Source organism: Salmo salar, chromosome 01 (assembly GCF_965601325.2).
Source record: "Salmo salar chromosome 01, fSalSal1, whole genome shotgun sequence".
Classification (NCBI taxonomy): Eukaryota; Metazoa; Chordata; class Actinopteri; order Salmoniformes; family Salmonidae; genus Salmo; species Salmo salar.
The window spans coordinates 149454028-149469202 of NC_138291.1; the positions used below are offsets into that span (position 1 = coordinate 149454028).

Here is a 15175-nt window from a genome sequence, read left to right on the forward strand (position 1 = left end):
AGTATAAATAACTGTGCTCCCCATTTTTCAAAGTTCCAGTTATATTCAACAGCGGGAAGTTAGCTTAATGAAACTAGTTGATGTGGTTCTAAAACAGCTTTACCTCTTGATTGGTAGAAGATAATTCGGTTCTGATTTCAATAGCAGAGAAGTAGACAAAGATTTTATACGTTTTTGCCTAAGTTGTTGGGAAAGTAGTCATAATAGCTGATTTGTGTCAAAAGTTACATTGTTTACTGTGAATAGAATGTTGGAAGTCTGGGAGTTTGTAACAATGGGACCTTGGATGGAGGACAAAAAGATGGACAAAAAGCTTAATAGTTAAAAAAGTATAAAAGATATCAAAATGTTCCTGACCGGTCTACACGTTTTTACGTTTAAATGGCATTTCTAGCTTAAACGGTGTAAGAGAAGTAGCGTTCCAAAGAATAATTGTGAGAAATAAGTTGTACATTACTAAAAATAGAGTAGTCTCGTAATACAGACAGACATGTTTTTTTAAAAATTTTACTTTAAACCTGGTCTTCTGAATGTACCAATGCTGGTTTGTATGACAAGAAAAACAGAAGCACTCAATTGGCATTTCACTTTAAAATTGGTTTATTACTTTATAATATAAACAAATACTATCTGTATTAAAACCAACAAAACAATGATAGCCAAGATTTGATTACAAAACATATCTGTGCAAATAAGGTCATTAGTTTGCCAACCCTCCTTTCTTACCCCCCCCCCCCCCCCTTTGCTACCCCTCATCTCATTCACAGAACAGAAGATGAAACCACCCACTCAACTGGAGTATTCCCCAGATTCACCTGAGTGTGGTCTGGTCGAGATGCACAACAGAAACAGAATACAGGTATTTGCGTGATAATATTATAATCAGTTTATTAAGAGGAAATGACATCACTACTACACTAGTCTACACGCCAGTGCTTGCTTTCATATGCTGTGGGTCTTACCAAATAGCAGGACTGGGGTCAATACATTGAAACTCAGGGAATGAAAAGGACATTTGGTTATTGAATCAAAGCAAAAATATTGTCAAATACAATTCCCATAAATAAATTAGATGGAATTCATATGCAATTGACCCCCTCACCCCTGCCTAATTAAAATGTCTGTATACCAGGCTATTGAGGGTTATCTAGAAACATGGGTGTCATCTGGGTGCCAGTCTGTCCCTGCTTAAGTATACTTATAGTAGCTAGATACAGTAGTACGTATGTTGAACGATACAGCAGTCAGGTAGAGTGAGAGAACGCAGCATCTCAGATTGCTATAGAATAGTATGTGGTTCCCTCGTCCAGAGAAAGTGGAGCAGCCATTGGTTAACAGGTCTTGCAGGTTTAAGTCTTGCAGAAAAACAAAGAGTCCTCAACAAGGCAATGTGGTGATATTATCCAGAGGGAAGTGAAAAGTGCTGCGGCTGGAGAGGATGTTTGTGTGTGTACAACAACTCTGTGTGTATGAAGGGGATGACAAGGCATAATCTTGTATCTCTGTCTCAAACATTCTCACACACACATAAAACCCGATTGTTATCTCCCCTCCATGCACACACACACCTACTAGAGTATTTTGCGATTGATTCACTGTTGTACAGTTCAAGGCCCGTGCTGAAACACTGCCATTCATATTGGAAGGACATTTTGCACACTGTGAGGTATTGACTTAGGGCCCTATCCCAATCTGGGAAGCAGGCTTGCCAGTTACGTCAAAGACAACATTTCTACCTGTGTGACAATTCAAATGACAGTGCAAGAAGAATTATGTTTTTGACATATTCAGACGTCAAACCCAGTGAAAGGTTTGAGTGAATAGAGCCCTTGTGTTCAGTGAGTCTTCACTATGGCAGAGTGTACATTGTAGACTGAAAACTGTGAAGTTGTTAAGTAGAGCTGAGAGAATGGAATTCCTTAAAAAGGGAATCGCTCAAAATAGTGCCAACTGGCAACAAAAAGGAATAACTTTAAATGACAACATCGATCTAAAATATTTCCAAAATAATTTGCGGTCAAACCTTGAGATAACAAAAAGGCTACTAAAGACTACCATAAACATATGAAATAAAGTGGGAGACATAATAGCGAATAATTTGCCAGTAAGGATAGTAGTGCTTTCAAAAAAAGTACATTATTATACAGCTGGCCAATGAGCTTGCAGCTATCACTGCAGTGTCCTCCCACACGTATATGTGCCCAATAGGACTGCAGGGTATCTCTGGGTTGGTAGGAAAGGGTTACATTCTCAACACACATCAGTCTTTCCTCTCCCTCGTCACCTCCTCTAACCGTTGCTCATAATAATGCTCACACAGAGGTCCTGTTGGTGTGGAGCTTTGAGTTCTCCTAGTGAGTTCTCGTGAGATCTCATAGTGACGCCTCGTTAGTATGTGGCTGTAAGATCTCATGGTGATGTCTCTCATTGCCATGTATTCTTGTGAGTTCTCATAGTGACGTCTGGTGAGTTCTCATAGTGACGTCTGGTGAGTTCTCATAGTGACGTCTGGTGAGTTCTCATAGAGACGTCTGGTGAGTTCTCATAGAGACGTCTGGTGAGTTCTCATAGAGACGTCTGGTGAGTTCTCATAGAGACGTCTGGTGAGTTCTCATAGAGACGTCTGGTGAGTTCTCATAGAGACGTCTGGTGAGTTCTCATAGAGACGTCTGGTGAGTTCTCATAGAGACGTCTGGTGAGTTCTCATAGAGACGTCTGGTGAGTTCTCATAGAGACGTCTGGTGAGTTCTCATAGAGACGTCTGGTGAGTTCTCATAGGGACGACTCATCAGTTCTCATAGGGACGTCTCATCAGTTCTCATAGGGACGTCTCATTGGTGTGTGGCCGTGAGTTCTCCTCCTCCAGCAGGGCGATGCGTTGTTTGAGCATGCGGACGTGGGTCTCGTGGCGCTCCACCATGGCCATCATCTGAGCCTCCAGCTTTTTCAGCTTGCCCTGGTGCTTCTTCTTGGCCTTCTCGTATGCTGCCACCAGGTTACTAGAGAGTTAGAGAGAAAGAGAGAGAGAGAGAGAGAGAGAGTCAAATGGCTAGACAGGACAATGCAGACAGACAGATGGATGGATCGGCTTCAGTTGGTTCTGATTTTGGTGAGTTCAGTCACAGAGACAGAGGTGCTGAGGGGTTGCAGTGAAAGTGAAATAGTGAGATGTAGTAATTAACTTGAATGTGTTTAGGAGGAAAATTGTGTTTATGCAATCCATAAAGAATAGTGCTGTTCTATATCAATTCACCCCCTTTTCCCACTAGATGGCAACGCTGTATTACAAAACAATTACAGTAAAAAAAAGAATCCAAATAGCTGAACTGTATTCATTTTCCCAAGACCTTTTCATTCTTTATCTATTGGTAGTCATAAACAAGCCCCACAACACGCACAGAATTAAGTCTGAATACCAATAAACATTTCCACTTTTAGTCACTAAACATATTTCCTCCCCTCCTTTGTGTTGTCATGGTTACCTGTTGGCCCGTTTGAGGTCGTTGACGAACTCGGCACTCTGCTGGTGGCGGACCTCGCTGCTCTTGGTTAGTCTCTCCAGCGCTGTCACCAGCTCCTGGACACGCCCCTTCAGCCTCTTCTCTCTGAGACACACACACACGGGATTCAGGAAGTCAGGAAGACACACACACCAGACCTAAGCAGAAAATAGTTGTATTTTTGTAATTTACTTGAAAATAGCAACTTTTCAAATACTCAAGGTAGTCGAATATACAGCAGTTTATGTAGGGTTTCAACTAAAAGGCAACTATTTTCTTTGATATTCAAATACAGGTCTCAGAAAAACAAATCATATTTGGAATTATTTTCAACACCTGTCAGAAAACAGGTTTGTAAATATATGCAAGTTATTTGAAAAGAAACAAATATTTATTTGTTGGCTGCCAAATATTTGATGAAGAACCAAAAACTACAACAGTTAGTTGAATTTGTCTAAATATATGATCAAAAGCACATGGTTTGGAGGGCTCTTAGACGTTCATCTTTATATAACCTATAATTAAATACATGAGGGACATGGAATCACCTCATCATTCGAGTAGACCACTTTTGCAGCTTCAAAATGACTAACAAATATATTTTCATAATAATACAGTAACACTTGACATCCAGTTCCTATACTGGTGTAGTAACTGTATTATTACAATAGTGATTATTACAATAGCAACATTGTTGTCACATATGACTTTGGAAATTGCTTTATAATTGTATAATACTGGAGTTTTTACATGAGTGGAATAAGGAAGTCACTATTCCTCCTGTGTATAGTAGTTACAAAAACTTGCAGCTTGTTGCTATGCAATTAAAATGCAATTACCAAGGTATAATGCAACAACATGCAAATAAAATGTTGTTCCTAATGTAATTACCGTTTTATTACACAGGCACAAGAACAGTTTCATGTTAAGTGTTACTGAGAATGCTAAGAGTAACAAAATATGGCTATTAAGTGTCTAAAGGAAACTAAATATCCCCAAACTGCCTTCTTGAATCAACTATAGCCAAGGTAGGTGGAAAATCATGCTAGCTTATATTCTGAGTAAGCTATCCCACTGTTCCTAGGCCGTCATTGTAAATAAGAATTTGTTCTTAACTGACTTGCCTAGTTAAATAAAGGTTAAATAAAAAATAATGATAATAATTTAAAAAAAGAAAAATGGTATAGTGTGTGTTTGAAACAAGAACACTTACCCTCAGATGGACAAAGAGGTTGGAATTTGTTTTTGCTCAATGTTCAACTTGCTGTTTGCAATGTTTGCAAATGTATTTGAATTACTCAGTATTTTCAGGTATCATATAATGTATTACAGCATTCTACCTTTTCAGTGGCATGTTGAAAGAGTCATACAGTAGTTGAGCAATACAAATACTTATCTGTACAAAATATCATTGCTTTGACTTGATTATGTACACCTGGGGCAATGGACATTCAGGAGAATGGACAGTTACTAAATCTTCAGATAGAAATGTATTGTGTACCGTAATTTCCGGACTATTGAGCGCACCTGAATATAAGCCACACCCACTGAATTTAATTTTTGTATTTATTTTGAACATAAATAAGCCGCACATGTCTATAAGCCGCAGGTGCCTACCGGTACATTGAAACAAATGAACTTTACACAGGCTTTAACGAAACACGGCTTGTAACAAAAAATTAGCAGTAAGCTTTAGTTGTCTTTTTGCACTCAATTCCTCACGCTGCTGTTTCCAACGTCTTATCATCGACTCATTAAGACCAAGCTCCCATGCAGCAGCTCTATTTCCTTTTCCAACAGCCAGATCAATCGCCTTCAACTTGAAAGCTGCATCATATGCATTTCTCCGTGTCTTTGCCATGATGAGGGTGACAAAATGACTATCGTAATCAGAATGATGGGAAGTTTGAGAGCGCTCGATTTAATCTAAACATTAAACAAAAAAGTTGTTTGACCTTAACCCGTTCGGCAATTTCATTGGTCTAATGAAAGCTTCATGCCGCCAAAAAACTGAGGACGTCACAGAATGTGTTTTTTTGGAGAAAAAAAAATTCGAAAGCCGGAAAAAATCCATATATTATATTATTGTTTAAGCTGCGAGGTTCAAAGCATGGGAAAAAAGTTGCGGCTTATAGTCCGGAAATTACGGTAGATCAAATATGACTGTCAGATAGATTGGAATAGTATGCGATTATGTGTGCTCTATTCATTCTATTTCCATATTCAACATGCAGTTCCAGATACAGCCCTGCCATTAGTTGAAGGCAGCCAATTCAATAATTTCAGAAAAGTCGTCACTTCCTTTAAAGCTGCAATATGTAACTTTTTGGTTAACCCGACCAAATGCACATAAAAATGTGTTATAGATATGTCACTCATTGAAAGCAAGTATAAGAAGAGGTAGATCTGTTCTATGTGCGCTATTTCTATGCTTCCTGCTCTTACTTTCGGATTTAAAACTGCAGAAAATACTATAGTTTTGGTTTTGGAAAATATATTTCACAGCGGTTTAGATGGTACAATGATTCTCTAAACTATACTTACTTGTTTTGTCAAAAACTGAACTTAGGCAAACTATTAGTTTTAGCAACCAGGAAATGGCAGAGCGATCTGTATTCATTTTTGAAGTATTTGCTTTCTCAGATCTGTATTCATTTTTGAAGTATTTGCTTTCTCAGATCTGTATTCATTTTTGAAGTATTTGCTTTCTCAGATCTGTATTCATTTTTGAAGTATTTGCTTTCTCAGATCTGTATTCAGATAGTTGTAGTCACCTCCAAAGTAACTATTTGTTCCCCTGAAAACAAACATCTTTACACAAAGCATAGCTAGAATTATAGTTATCCCAGGTCTGACACACACACACACACACACGTTTGTTTTACTATCCTTGTGGGGACCAAATAATTGATTCCAATTCCAAATCCTATTTTCCCTAACCCTTAACCTAACCCTACTGTAACCCTAACCCTGAACCTAACCCTACTGTAACCCTAACCCTACTGTAACCCTAACCCTACTGTAACCCTAACCCTTAACCTAACCCTACTGTAACCCTAACCCTGAACCTAACCCTACTGTAACCCTAACCCTGAACCTAACCCTACTGTAACCCTAACCCTTAACCTAACCCTACTGTAACCCTAACCCTGAACCTAACCCTACTGTAACCCTAACCCTGAACCTAACCCTACTGTAACCCTAACCCTTAACCTAACCCTACTGTAACCCTAACCCTACTGTAACCCTAACCCTTAACCTAACCCTACTGTAACCTTAACCCTACTGTAACCCTAAACCTACTGTAACCCAAACCCTGAACCTAACCCTACTGTAACCCTAACCCTAACCCTTAACCTAACCCTACTGTAACCCTAACCCTACTGTAACCCTAACCCTACTGTAACCCTAACCCTACTGTAACCCTAACCCTTAACCTAACCCTACTGTAACCCTAAACCTGAACCTAACCCTACTGTAACCCTAACCCTGAACCTAACCCTACTGTAACCCTAACCCTTAACCTAACCCTACTGTAACCCTAACCCTACTGTAACCCTAACCCTTAACCTAACCCTACTGTAACCCTAACCCTACTGTAACCCTAACCCTTAACCTAACCCTACTGTAACCCTAACCCTACTGTAACCCTAACCCTGAACCTAACCCTACTGTAACCCTAACCCTTAACCTAACCCTACTGTAACCCTAACCCTTAACCTAACCCTACTGTAACCCTAACCCTACTGTAACCCTAACCCTACTGTAACCCTAACCCTTAACCTAACCCTACTGTAACCCTAACCCTACTGTAACCCTAACCCTACTGTAACCCTAACCCTACTGTAACCCTAACCCTTAACCTAACCCTACTGTAACCCTAACCCTTAACCTAACCCTACTGTAACCCTAACCCTACTGTAACCCTAACCCTTAACCTAACCCTACAGTAACCCTAACCCTACTGTAACCCTAACCCTACTGTAACCCTAACCCTTAACCTAACCCTACTGTAACCCTAACCCTGAACCTAACCCTACTGTAACCCTAACCCTTAACCTAACCCTACTGTAACCCTAACCCTTAACCTAACCCTACAGTAACCCTAACCCTACTGTAACCCTAACCCTACTGTAACCCTAACCCTTAACCTAACCCTACTGTAACCCTAACCCTTAACCTAACCCTACTGTAACCCTAACCCTTAACCTAACCCTACTGTAACCCTAACCTAACCCTACTGTAACCCTAACCCTACTGTAACCCTAACCCTACTGTAACCCTAACCCTACTGTAACCCTAACCCTTAACCTAACCCTACTGTAACCCTAACCCTTAACCTAACCCTACTGTAACCCTAACCCTACTGTAACCCTAACCCTACTGTAACCCTAACCCTGAACCTAACCATACTGTAACCCTAACCCTTAACCTAACCCTACTGTAACCCTAACCCTACTGTAACCCTAACCCTTAACCTAACCCTACTGTAACCCTAACCTAACCCTACTGTAACCCTAACCCTACTGTAACCCTAACCCTACTGTAACCCTAACCCTTAACCTAACCCTACTGTAACCCTAACCCTTAACCTAACCCTACTGTAACCCTAACCCTACTGTAACCCTAACCCTACTGTAACCCTAACCCTACTGTAACCCTAACCCTTAACCTAACCCTACTGTAACCCTAACCCTTAACCTAACCCTACTGTAACCCTAACCCTACTGTAACCCTAACCCTTAACCTAACCCTACTGTAACCCTAACCCTTAACCTAACCCTACTGTAACCCTAACCCTTAACCTAACCCTACTGTAACCCTAACCCTACTGTAACCCTAACCCTACTGTAACCCTAACCCTTAACCTAACCCTACTGTAACCCTAACCCTTAACCTAACCCTACTGTAACCCTAACCCTGAACCTAACCCTACTGTAACCCTAACCCTACTGTAACCCTAACCCTACTGTAAACCCTAACCCTTAACCTAACCCTACTGTAACCCTAACCCTACTGTAACCCTAACCCTACTGTAACCCTAACCCTGAACCTAACCCTACTGTAACCCTAACCCTTAACCTAACCCTACTGTAACCCTAACCCTACTGTAACCCTAACCCTACTGTAACCCTAACCCTACTGTAACCCTAACCCTTAACCTAACCCTACTGTAACCCTAACCCTACTGTAACCCTAACCCTACTGTAACCCTAACCCTGAACCTAACCCTACTGTAACCCTAACCCTACTGTAACCCTAACCCTACTGTAACCCTAACCCTACTGTAACCCTAACCCTGAACCTAACCCCTAAAATAGCCTTTTTCCTTGTGGGGACCGGAGAAATGTCCCCGAATCTTCCTTGTTTTACTATTCTTATGAGGACTTCTGGTCCCCACAAGGATAGTAAAAACAAAAACCACACACACACACACACACACACGCAGTGTGTTGGGTTTCTTACCGTCTCAGTGCGTTGGTGAGCTCTGCTGCCAGGTCGCTGTCATTAAGTGTCCTCAGATCTGACAAGCTGATGGCTGGAGAGTCTCCACAATCCTGGAACATAACACTTCCATGAGGGGGAGCTGGTCTACAACCACACAGTGCTACTAATGACCATTCTCATACAAGGCCTGGTGACGTGATGGGCTGAGATGATTAGGCTGCCTACAGATACAAGACTTACAGTGATCAAGTTAACATTGGCCTCAATCACTCTAATGCAATACCATAACACACAACAGAACAAGTAAAAGAGCTCAAGACACCATTACATAATCAGTCATATAACTAAATCGCATTAATAAACCAAGCCCATGTCACCAATCCCAAAACACGGATTACTCCGCAGGACATTCCCTCTCAGACCTGCCAGAGAAGGATGAGTTGCCTCTAAAGACAGTGATCTAAGGTCAGCTCTGCATGTCTCAACATACTGGTTGACGTTACGATTTGGAGAGGGTAATCTGATCCTAGATCTGTGGTTAGGTGCAACGTTTACCTCAAGCTGTTACATGCACACCCGGTTCATGAGGTGGCAGCACTACCACTTCAACCCATTATCCCGGTGTATTTGCCCTACACCTGGACTACAGAACAATACAGCCTGATTCACAACGGACAAGCATGTCAGAGCATTCATTTAGCATGCTACATGACTTATCGAGTTACAGGTATGCTGTCATACTTTCAGGGCCTGCTATGCTGCTAGCCTGATTTTATTACAGGGCTGTTGATAGATATTGGAACATGGCTTCCATTAAAGGTAGTGGAGAAATGGATATGGGAAGAGACCAGGGAGGAGGGGAAGATACTGGGGGATGCTGGTTAGTGTTTTGTTGGTGTGTGTGTGTTGGGTAATAGCCTTTGTGCTGTGTGAACTATGCTTGATTGGGCTTGCAGTGTTTGTGTGTGCATGATGAATGGCTCTGACAGAGTGGAATGATGGTGTGTGTGTGTGTGCGCGTGTGAGTGCATGTATACTCTCCCACAGCAGGAGGTGTGTGTGCCTATTAGTCTTCCCAGTGTGCGAGATCCAATCAAGCAGGCCATTTCTAGACCCCAACAATGAGAACTGGTCTGTAGATATAAAAGGACAGAGAAGGGTGAAAGGCAATAATAGCCGCTGCTCTGGCTTTCACTCTGAAAAGCACCTTCATTTACAGATGGTCCTGTGATTGGCATCTTCAATGTCGGTTGCTCCTAGCAACCGAGGATTAAGCTTTATTGAACCAAAGGAGCTACGGTGATAGCAGGGCGTGGGTGTATATGTTATGTGTGTGTGAATACAGAGAGGTGAAGTGCATGTGTTCACGTATGGAAGGACACCGTTATCGTATCCAGTGGATTATAAGGTTAATGTAGTGCCACCAGCATTGGAAGCTCAAGGCTGTGATCAGAGAAAAGCACACCTGTGTTCTCCCTTTCTTAATCCTGGCAACACACAGACAGCTGATCCCTATCTATCTGGATTAAAGAAATGGGTAGAGAAGACCAGGGCAGGGATGGTGTGAGGGGCTTAGCACTCTGATATGGAATTGACCTCCCAGACCTTTTGGAGTTCAGGTAAAAGTCTGATAGTTGAGACTCTGTAAGTCCTCCTTTGTCTACTTTCTCACCCACTCCTCCCATTTTCTTATCCTCCTTTTGTCAGCTCCTGTTACGCAGTACAGTAGAACTCAGTCTTTATCTTAGTTTGCCTTCCTTCCTTCGCTTCTCTCTCCTCTCCCCCTTCTACTTTTCCTCCCTCTCAATAGGCCTTTCTTAAACTCTCCCTTTCTCCTCTCTCCCTCTGCAGGTCTTTTCTTTTTATTTCTGTCACTCTGTGTAGACAGTAGGACTCTCACAGGCACACAGTGTCCCCGTCTCTAGGGCCCCAGCTCAGAGTGAATGACGGACAGCTCCCCGGAAGAAAACCCCAACAGAATAAGAAAGAATCCAATTATTTTAGGAGTAGAGTAGAGACCGCTTTCTCACAGAGGAGATTCTCACTAACGGGGGTACTAGTGCGCCAACCGTTCTGAGTGACAGCCCCTCACAGCTTCAGGACTGTTGTCTATGGGGGCTCAAGCACCAGTCATCCCAGGAGCCAAATACATACAGACTGAGAAAGTGTGTGTGTGTGTGTGTGTGTGTGAGTGAGTGAGAGTGAGACAGAGAGACTACTGCGCAGAGAGCCTCTTCAATATTTCATGTGACTGACTGGGTCAGAGTGAGTGCTGCCGTGTACAGGAAAGACACTGTCTATAAGGTCGGTCAACAAATCTCAATCTCAATCCAAGCCTAAACCCTGCTCTGTGGCTCTGTGGTAGACCTGTTCGGGGCTGGGGTTTTCGATGAGGTGGACGAGGTCTACTTCGAGGTCGAGAATTGAGTGAGTAAATGTGGGCGCACCCTCACCCTGGCACTTGTCCCTGTTAGCGCTGGGGGGGTTGTTTGAGGTGAATTCTTGTGTGTGTGTGTATGAGTGTGTGTTGTCCCTTCACCTTGGCGGCTTGGCTCTTGTCTTTACTACCACTCCCAGTGGAGCCGAGGGATCTCCTGCGTTGCTCCTGCTGCTCCTCCACCTCGGCCTTGAGGTGCTCGATGTGCACCAGGTAGGCCTGCTCCTGGGCCTCCCGCGTGCTCAGCCGCAGCTCCACCGCCTTCTTCTCCTTCTCCAGCAGGTAGAGCTGGGCCTTCAGCTCCGCCATCTCCTCCTGGGGGGGAGGAGGGAGAGAAAGAAAGGCTTAACACACACAAGGAAAGAAAGGCTTAAACAAGTTAATATACACAAGCCACAAATTATTCTGATCAAGTGATGTTAACCACATGGAAGGAAGGAAAGGGGAAAGAGAGGGAGAAAGGGAGGGAGGAAAGAAGTATATAAAGGATGGAAGGAAGGAAGAAAAGAAGGGAGGGATTAACTACAGTCATGGTTAAGTGAAGAGAGTTCATGGTGCACAGTACAGCCAATAACAGAATGAAGGCCATGGAATTATCAATGTCACCACAACACTAAATAATGTGCAAGTCAATGTCAAACAGGGACAGTTCTGATGCAAGTCATCTTGTTTAGAGAACGTTCAGCCATCCATGGTGAGGTGAGAGTGTTTCAATCTTTAGTATTTCAGAGGGGAAGTGTAATTCTATTCATGCCCTCTTATGTGGAGCCATCACCACAAGATCCTATCAACCAGACGGATCGCCAAGGTCAGAGGAGTACATAAGGACTAGGTTTTCAATTCATTAAAAGAGCAGGACTGTGGGGACAAAGTGTCAGATTCTAACTAACTCCCTAAACTGAAGCGTACGTTTTGTGTGTTTATTCATACAAGCCTGCGTATATGCTCCCTCCCTCCTCTCTCCCTCTCCCTCCCTCTCTCCCTCCCTCACCTTCATGGCCATGAGCTCCTGCATCAGCACAGCGTTCTCCAGGTCCAGCCTGTGTGTGTCTCCCCGGGGCTTGATCTCCAAGCTTAGGGGGTCGACGTGAACGCTCTCCAGCTCCAGCATGGTCAGTTTGACCGCCGCACGGTCATTCTTCAGCTGCTGCACGTAGTCCTTCAGCCGCTGCTCGTCCTCCCTGGAGAAGTCAGTGTCGCATGAGCTGGCCGTGGAACTGGTGGTGCTACGCGCACACACACACACACACACACACACACACACACACACACACACACACACACACACACACACACACACACACACACACACACACACACACACACACACACACACACACACACACACACACACACACACACACACACACACACACACACACACACACACACAGGTAGAGATGAGAGATAGTATCATAAAATGATGCACTGTTGGATGATAGCTGTAGCATCTAGAAACTAGCCTTCATTTCCCCCTGAACAGTTAAGATCAGGATTAGAGAGGCTAAACTGTTCCTAGGTCTGTGCCTTATGGGCGGATTCTAGCCAAAGCAAGTCTGACACATGGAGAAATTAAGTCACCAAACACTGTGTAGAAATCCAGCTAAAGACTGATACCAAACTATAGTAACCTGGTTAGACACATGATTGCATAACAACTCTTTATAGTTGTCAATCAGCCTCAAATCTGTTAACCAAGAAAGACGTCTACGCAGATACAGTGCATTTGGAAAGTATTCAGACCCCTTGACTTTTTCCACATTTTGTTACGTTACAGCCTTATTCTAAAATTGATTAAATCGCTTTTTCCCCTCATCAATCTACACCCATAATGACAAAGCAAAAATAGGTTTTTAGACATTTTTGAAAATGTATGAAATATCACATTAACATAAGTATTCAGACCCTTTACTCAGTACTTTGTTGAAGCACCTTTGGCAGCGATTACAGCCTCGAGTCTTCTTGGGTATGACGCTACAAGCTTGGCACACCTGTATTTGGACAGTTTCTCCCACTCTTCTCTGCAGATCCTCTCAGGCTCTGTCAGGTTGGATGGGGAGTGTTGCTACACAGCTATTTTCAGGTCTCTCCAGGGATGTTCGAGCGGGTTCAAGTCCGGGCTATGGCTGGGCCACTCAAGGACATTCAGAGACTTGTCCCGAAGCCACTCTTGCATTGTCTTGGCTGTGTGCTTAGGGTCATTCTCCTGTTGGAAGGTGAACCTTCGCCCCCAGTCTGAGGTCCTGAGCGCTCGTGAGCAGGTTTTCATCAATGATCTCTCTGTACTTTGCTCTGTTCATCTTTCCCTCGATCCTGACTAGTCTCCCAGTCCCTGCCGCTGATTGTTCCATCATTGTAATTCAGGCCAAAGAGTCTTGTTTCTCATGGTCTGAGTCCTTTAGGTGCCTTTTGGTAAACTCTAAGTGGGCTGTCATGTGCCTTTTACTGAGGAGTGGCTTCCGCCTGGCCACTCTACCACCTGATTGGTGGACTGCTGCAGAGATGGTTGTCCTTCTGGAAGGTTCTCCCATCTCCACAGAGGAACTCTGAAGTTTTGTCAGAGTGACCATTGGGTTCTTGGTTACCTCCCTGACCAAGGCCCTTTTCCCCTGATTGCTCAGTCTATGTAGAATCTTGGTGGTTCCAAACTTCTTCCATTTAAGAATGATGGAGGCCACTGAATTCTTAGGGACCCTCAATGCTGCAGACATTTTTTGGTACCCTTCCCCAGATCTGTGCCTCGACACAATCCTGTCTCGGAGCTCTACGGACAATTCCTTTGATCTCATGGCTTTGTTTTTGCTCTGACATGCACTGCCAACTGTCGGACCGTATATAGACAGGTGTGTGCCATTCCAAATCATGTCCAATCAATTGAATTTACCACAGGTGGACTCCAATCAAGTTGTAGAAACATCTCAAGGATTATCAATGGAGTCTCATAGCAAAGGGGCTGAATACTTATGTACAGTTGAAGTCGGAAGTTTACATACACCTTAGCCAAAAGTTTTTAAACTCAGTTTTTCACAATTCCTGACATTTAATCCTAGTAAAAAATCCCTGTCTTAGGTCAGTTAGGATCACCACTTTATTTTAAGAATGTGAAATGTCAGAATTATAGTAAAGAGAATTATTTATTTCAGCTTTTATTTCTTTCATCACATTCCCAGTGGGTTAGAAGATTACATACACTCAATTACACGGAACCCAAACCGTCTGCGCACATGTGCCATCGTGCATACATTTATTTTGTCCCCCTACACCAAATGCGATCACAACACGCAGGTTAAAATATCAAAACAAACTCTGAACCAATGACATTAATTTGGGGACAGGTCGAAAAGCATTAAACATGTATGGCAATTTAGATAGTTAGCTTGCACTTGCTAGCTAATTTGTCCTGGGATATAAACATTGAGTTGTTATTTTACCTGAAAAGCACAAGGTCTTCTACTCCGAGAATTAATCCACACATAAAACGGCCAACCGAATCGTTTCTAGTCATCTCCCCTCCTTCCAGGCCTTTTCATCTTTGAACTTATATGGTGATTGGCATCTACACTTTTACCACAACAACCGGGAAAACATTTCGTCTTTCAATCACCCACGTGGGTATAACCAATGAGGAGATGGCACATGGGTACCTGCTTCTATAAACCAACGAGGAAATGCAGGACTTTCAGCGCGATCTGTGTCAGAAATAGAAAAGAAAGTGTTGGCACGCGCGAGCAGTGTGGGTGCAATAATTGAATAACATGGATTTCTAAATTTATTTTGCGACGCTCGCGCA

The 15175-nt window shown here is 43.0% G+C and overlaps 1 protein-coding gene across 6 annotated transcripts in view; it reads right to left on the bottom strand.

Moving 5' to 3' along the window:
• Nucleotides 1-582: 582 nt before the first annotated feature.
• Nucleotides 583-15175, bottom strand: part of LOC106565572 (colorectal mutant cancer protein) — a 140205-nt gene continuing 125612 nt past the window's right edge. For all 6 annotated transcript variants that reach the window (XM_014132856.3, XM_014132848.3, XM_082955340.1 and 3 more), the window contains 5 exons: nucleotides 12377-12611; nucleotides 11488-11700; nucleotides 8967-9058; nucleotides 3483-3605; nucleotides 583-2999 (listed from right to left, as the gene is read on the bottom strand). In XM_014132856.3, coding sequence (XP_013988331.1) covers nucleotides 2819-2999; nucleotides 3483-3605; nucleotides 8967-9058; nucleotides 11488-11700; nucleotides 12377-12611 — 844 coding nt within the window. In that variant the 3' untranslated portion in view covers nucleotides 583-2818. The remainder of the gene's footprint in view (nucleotides 3000-3482; nucleotides 3606-8966; nucleotides 9059-11487; nucleotides 11701-12376; nucleotides 12612-15175) is intronic.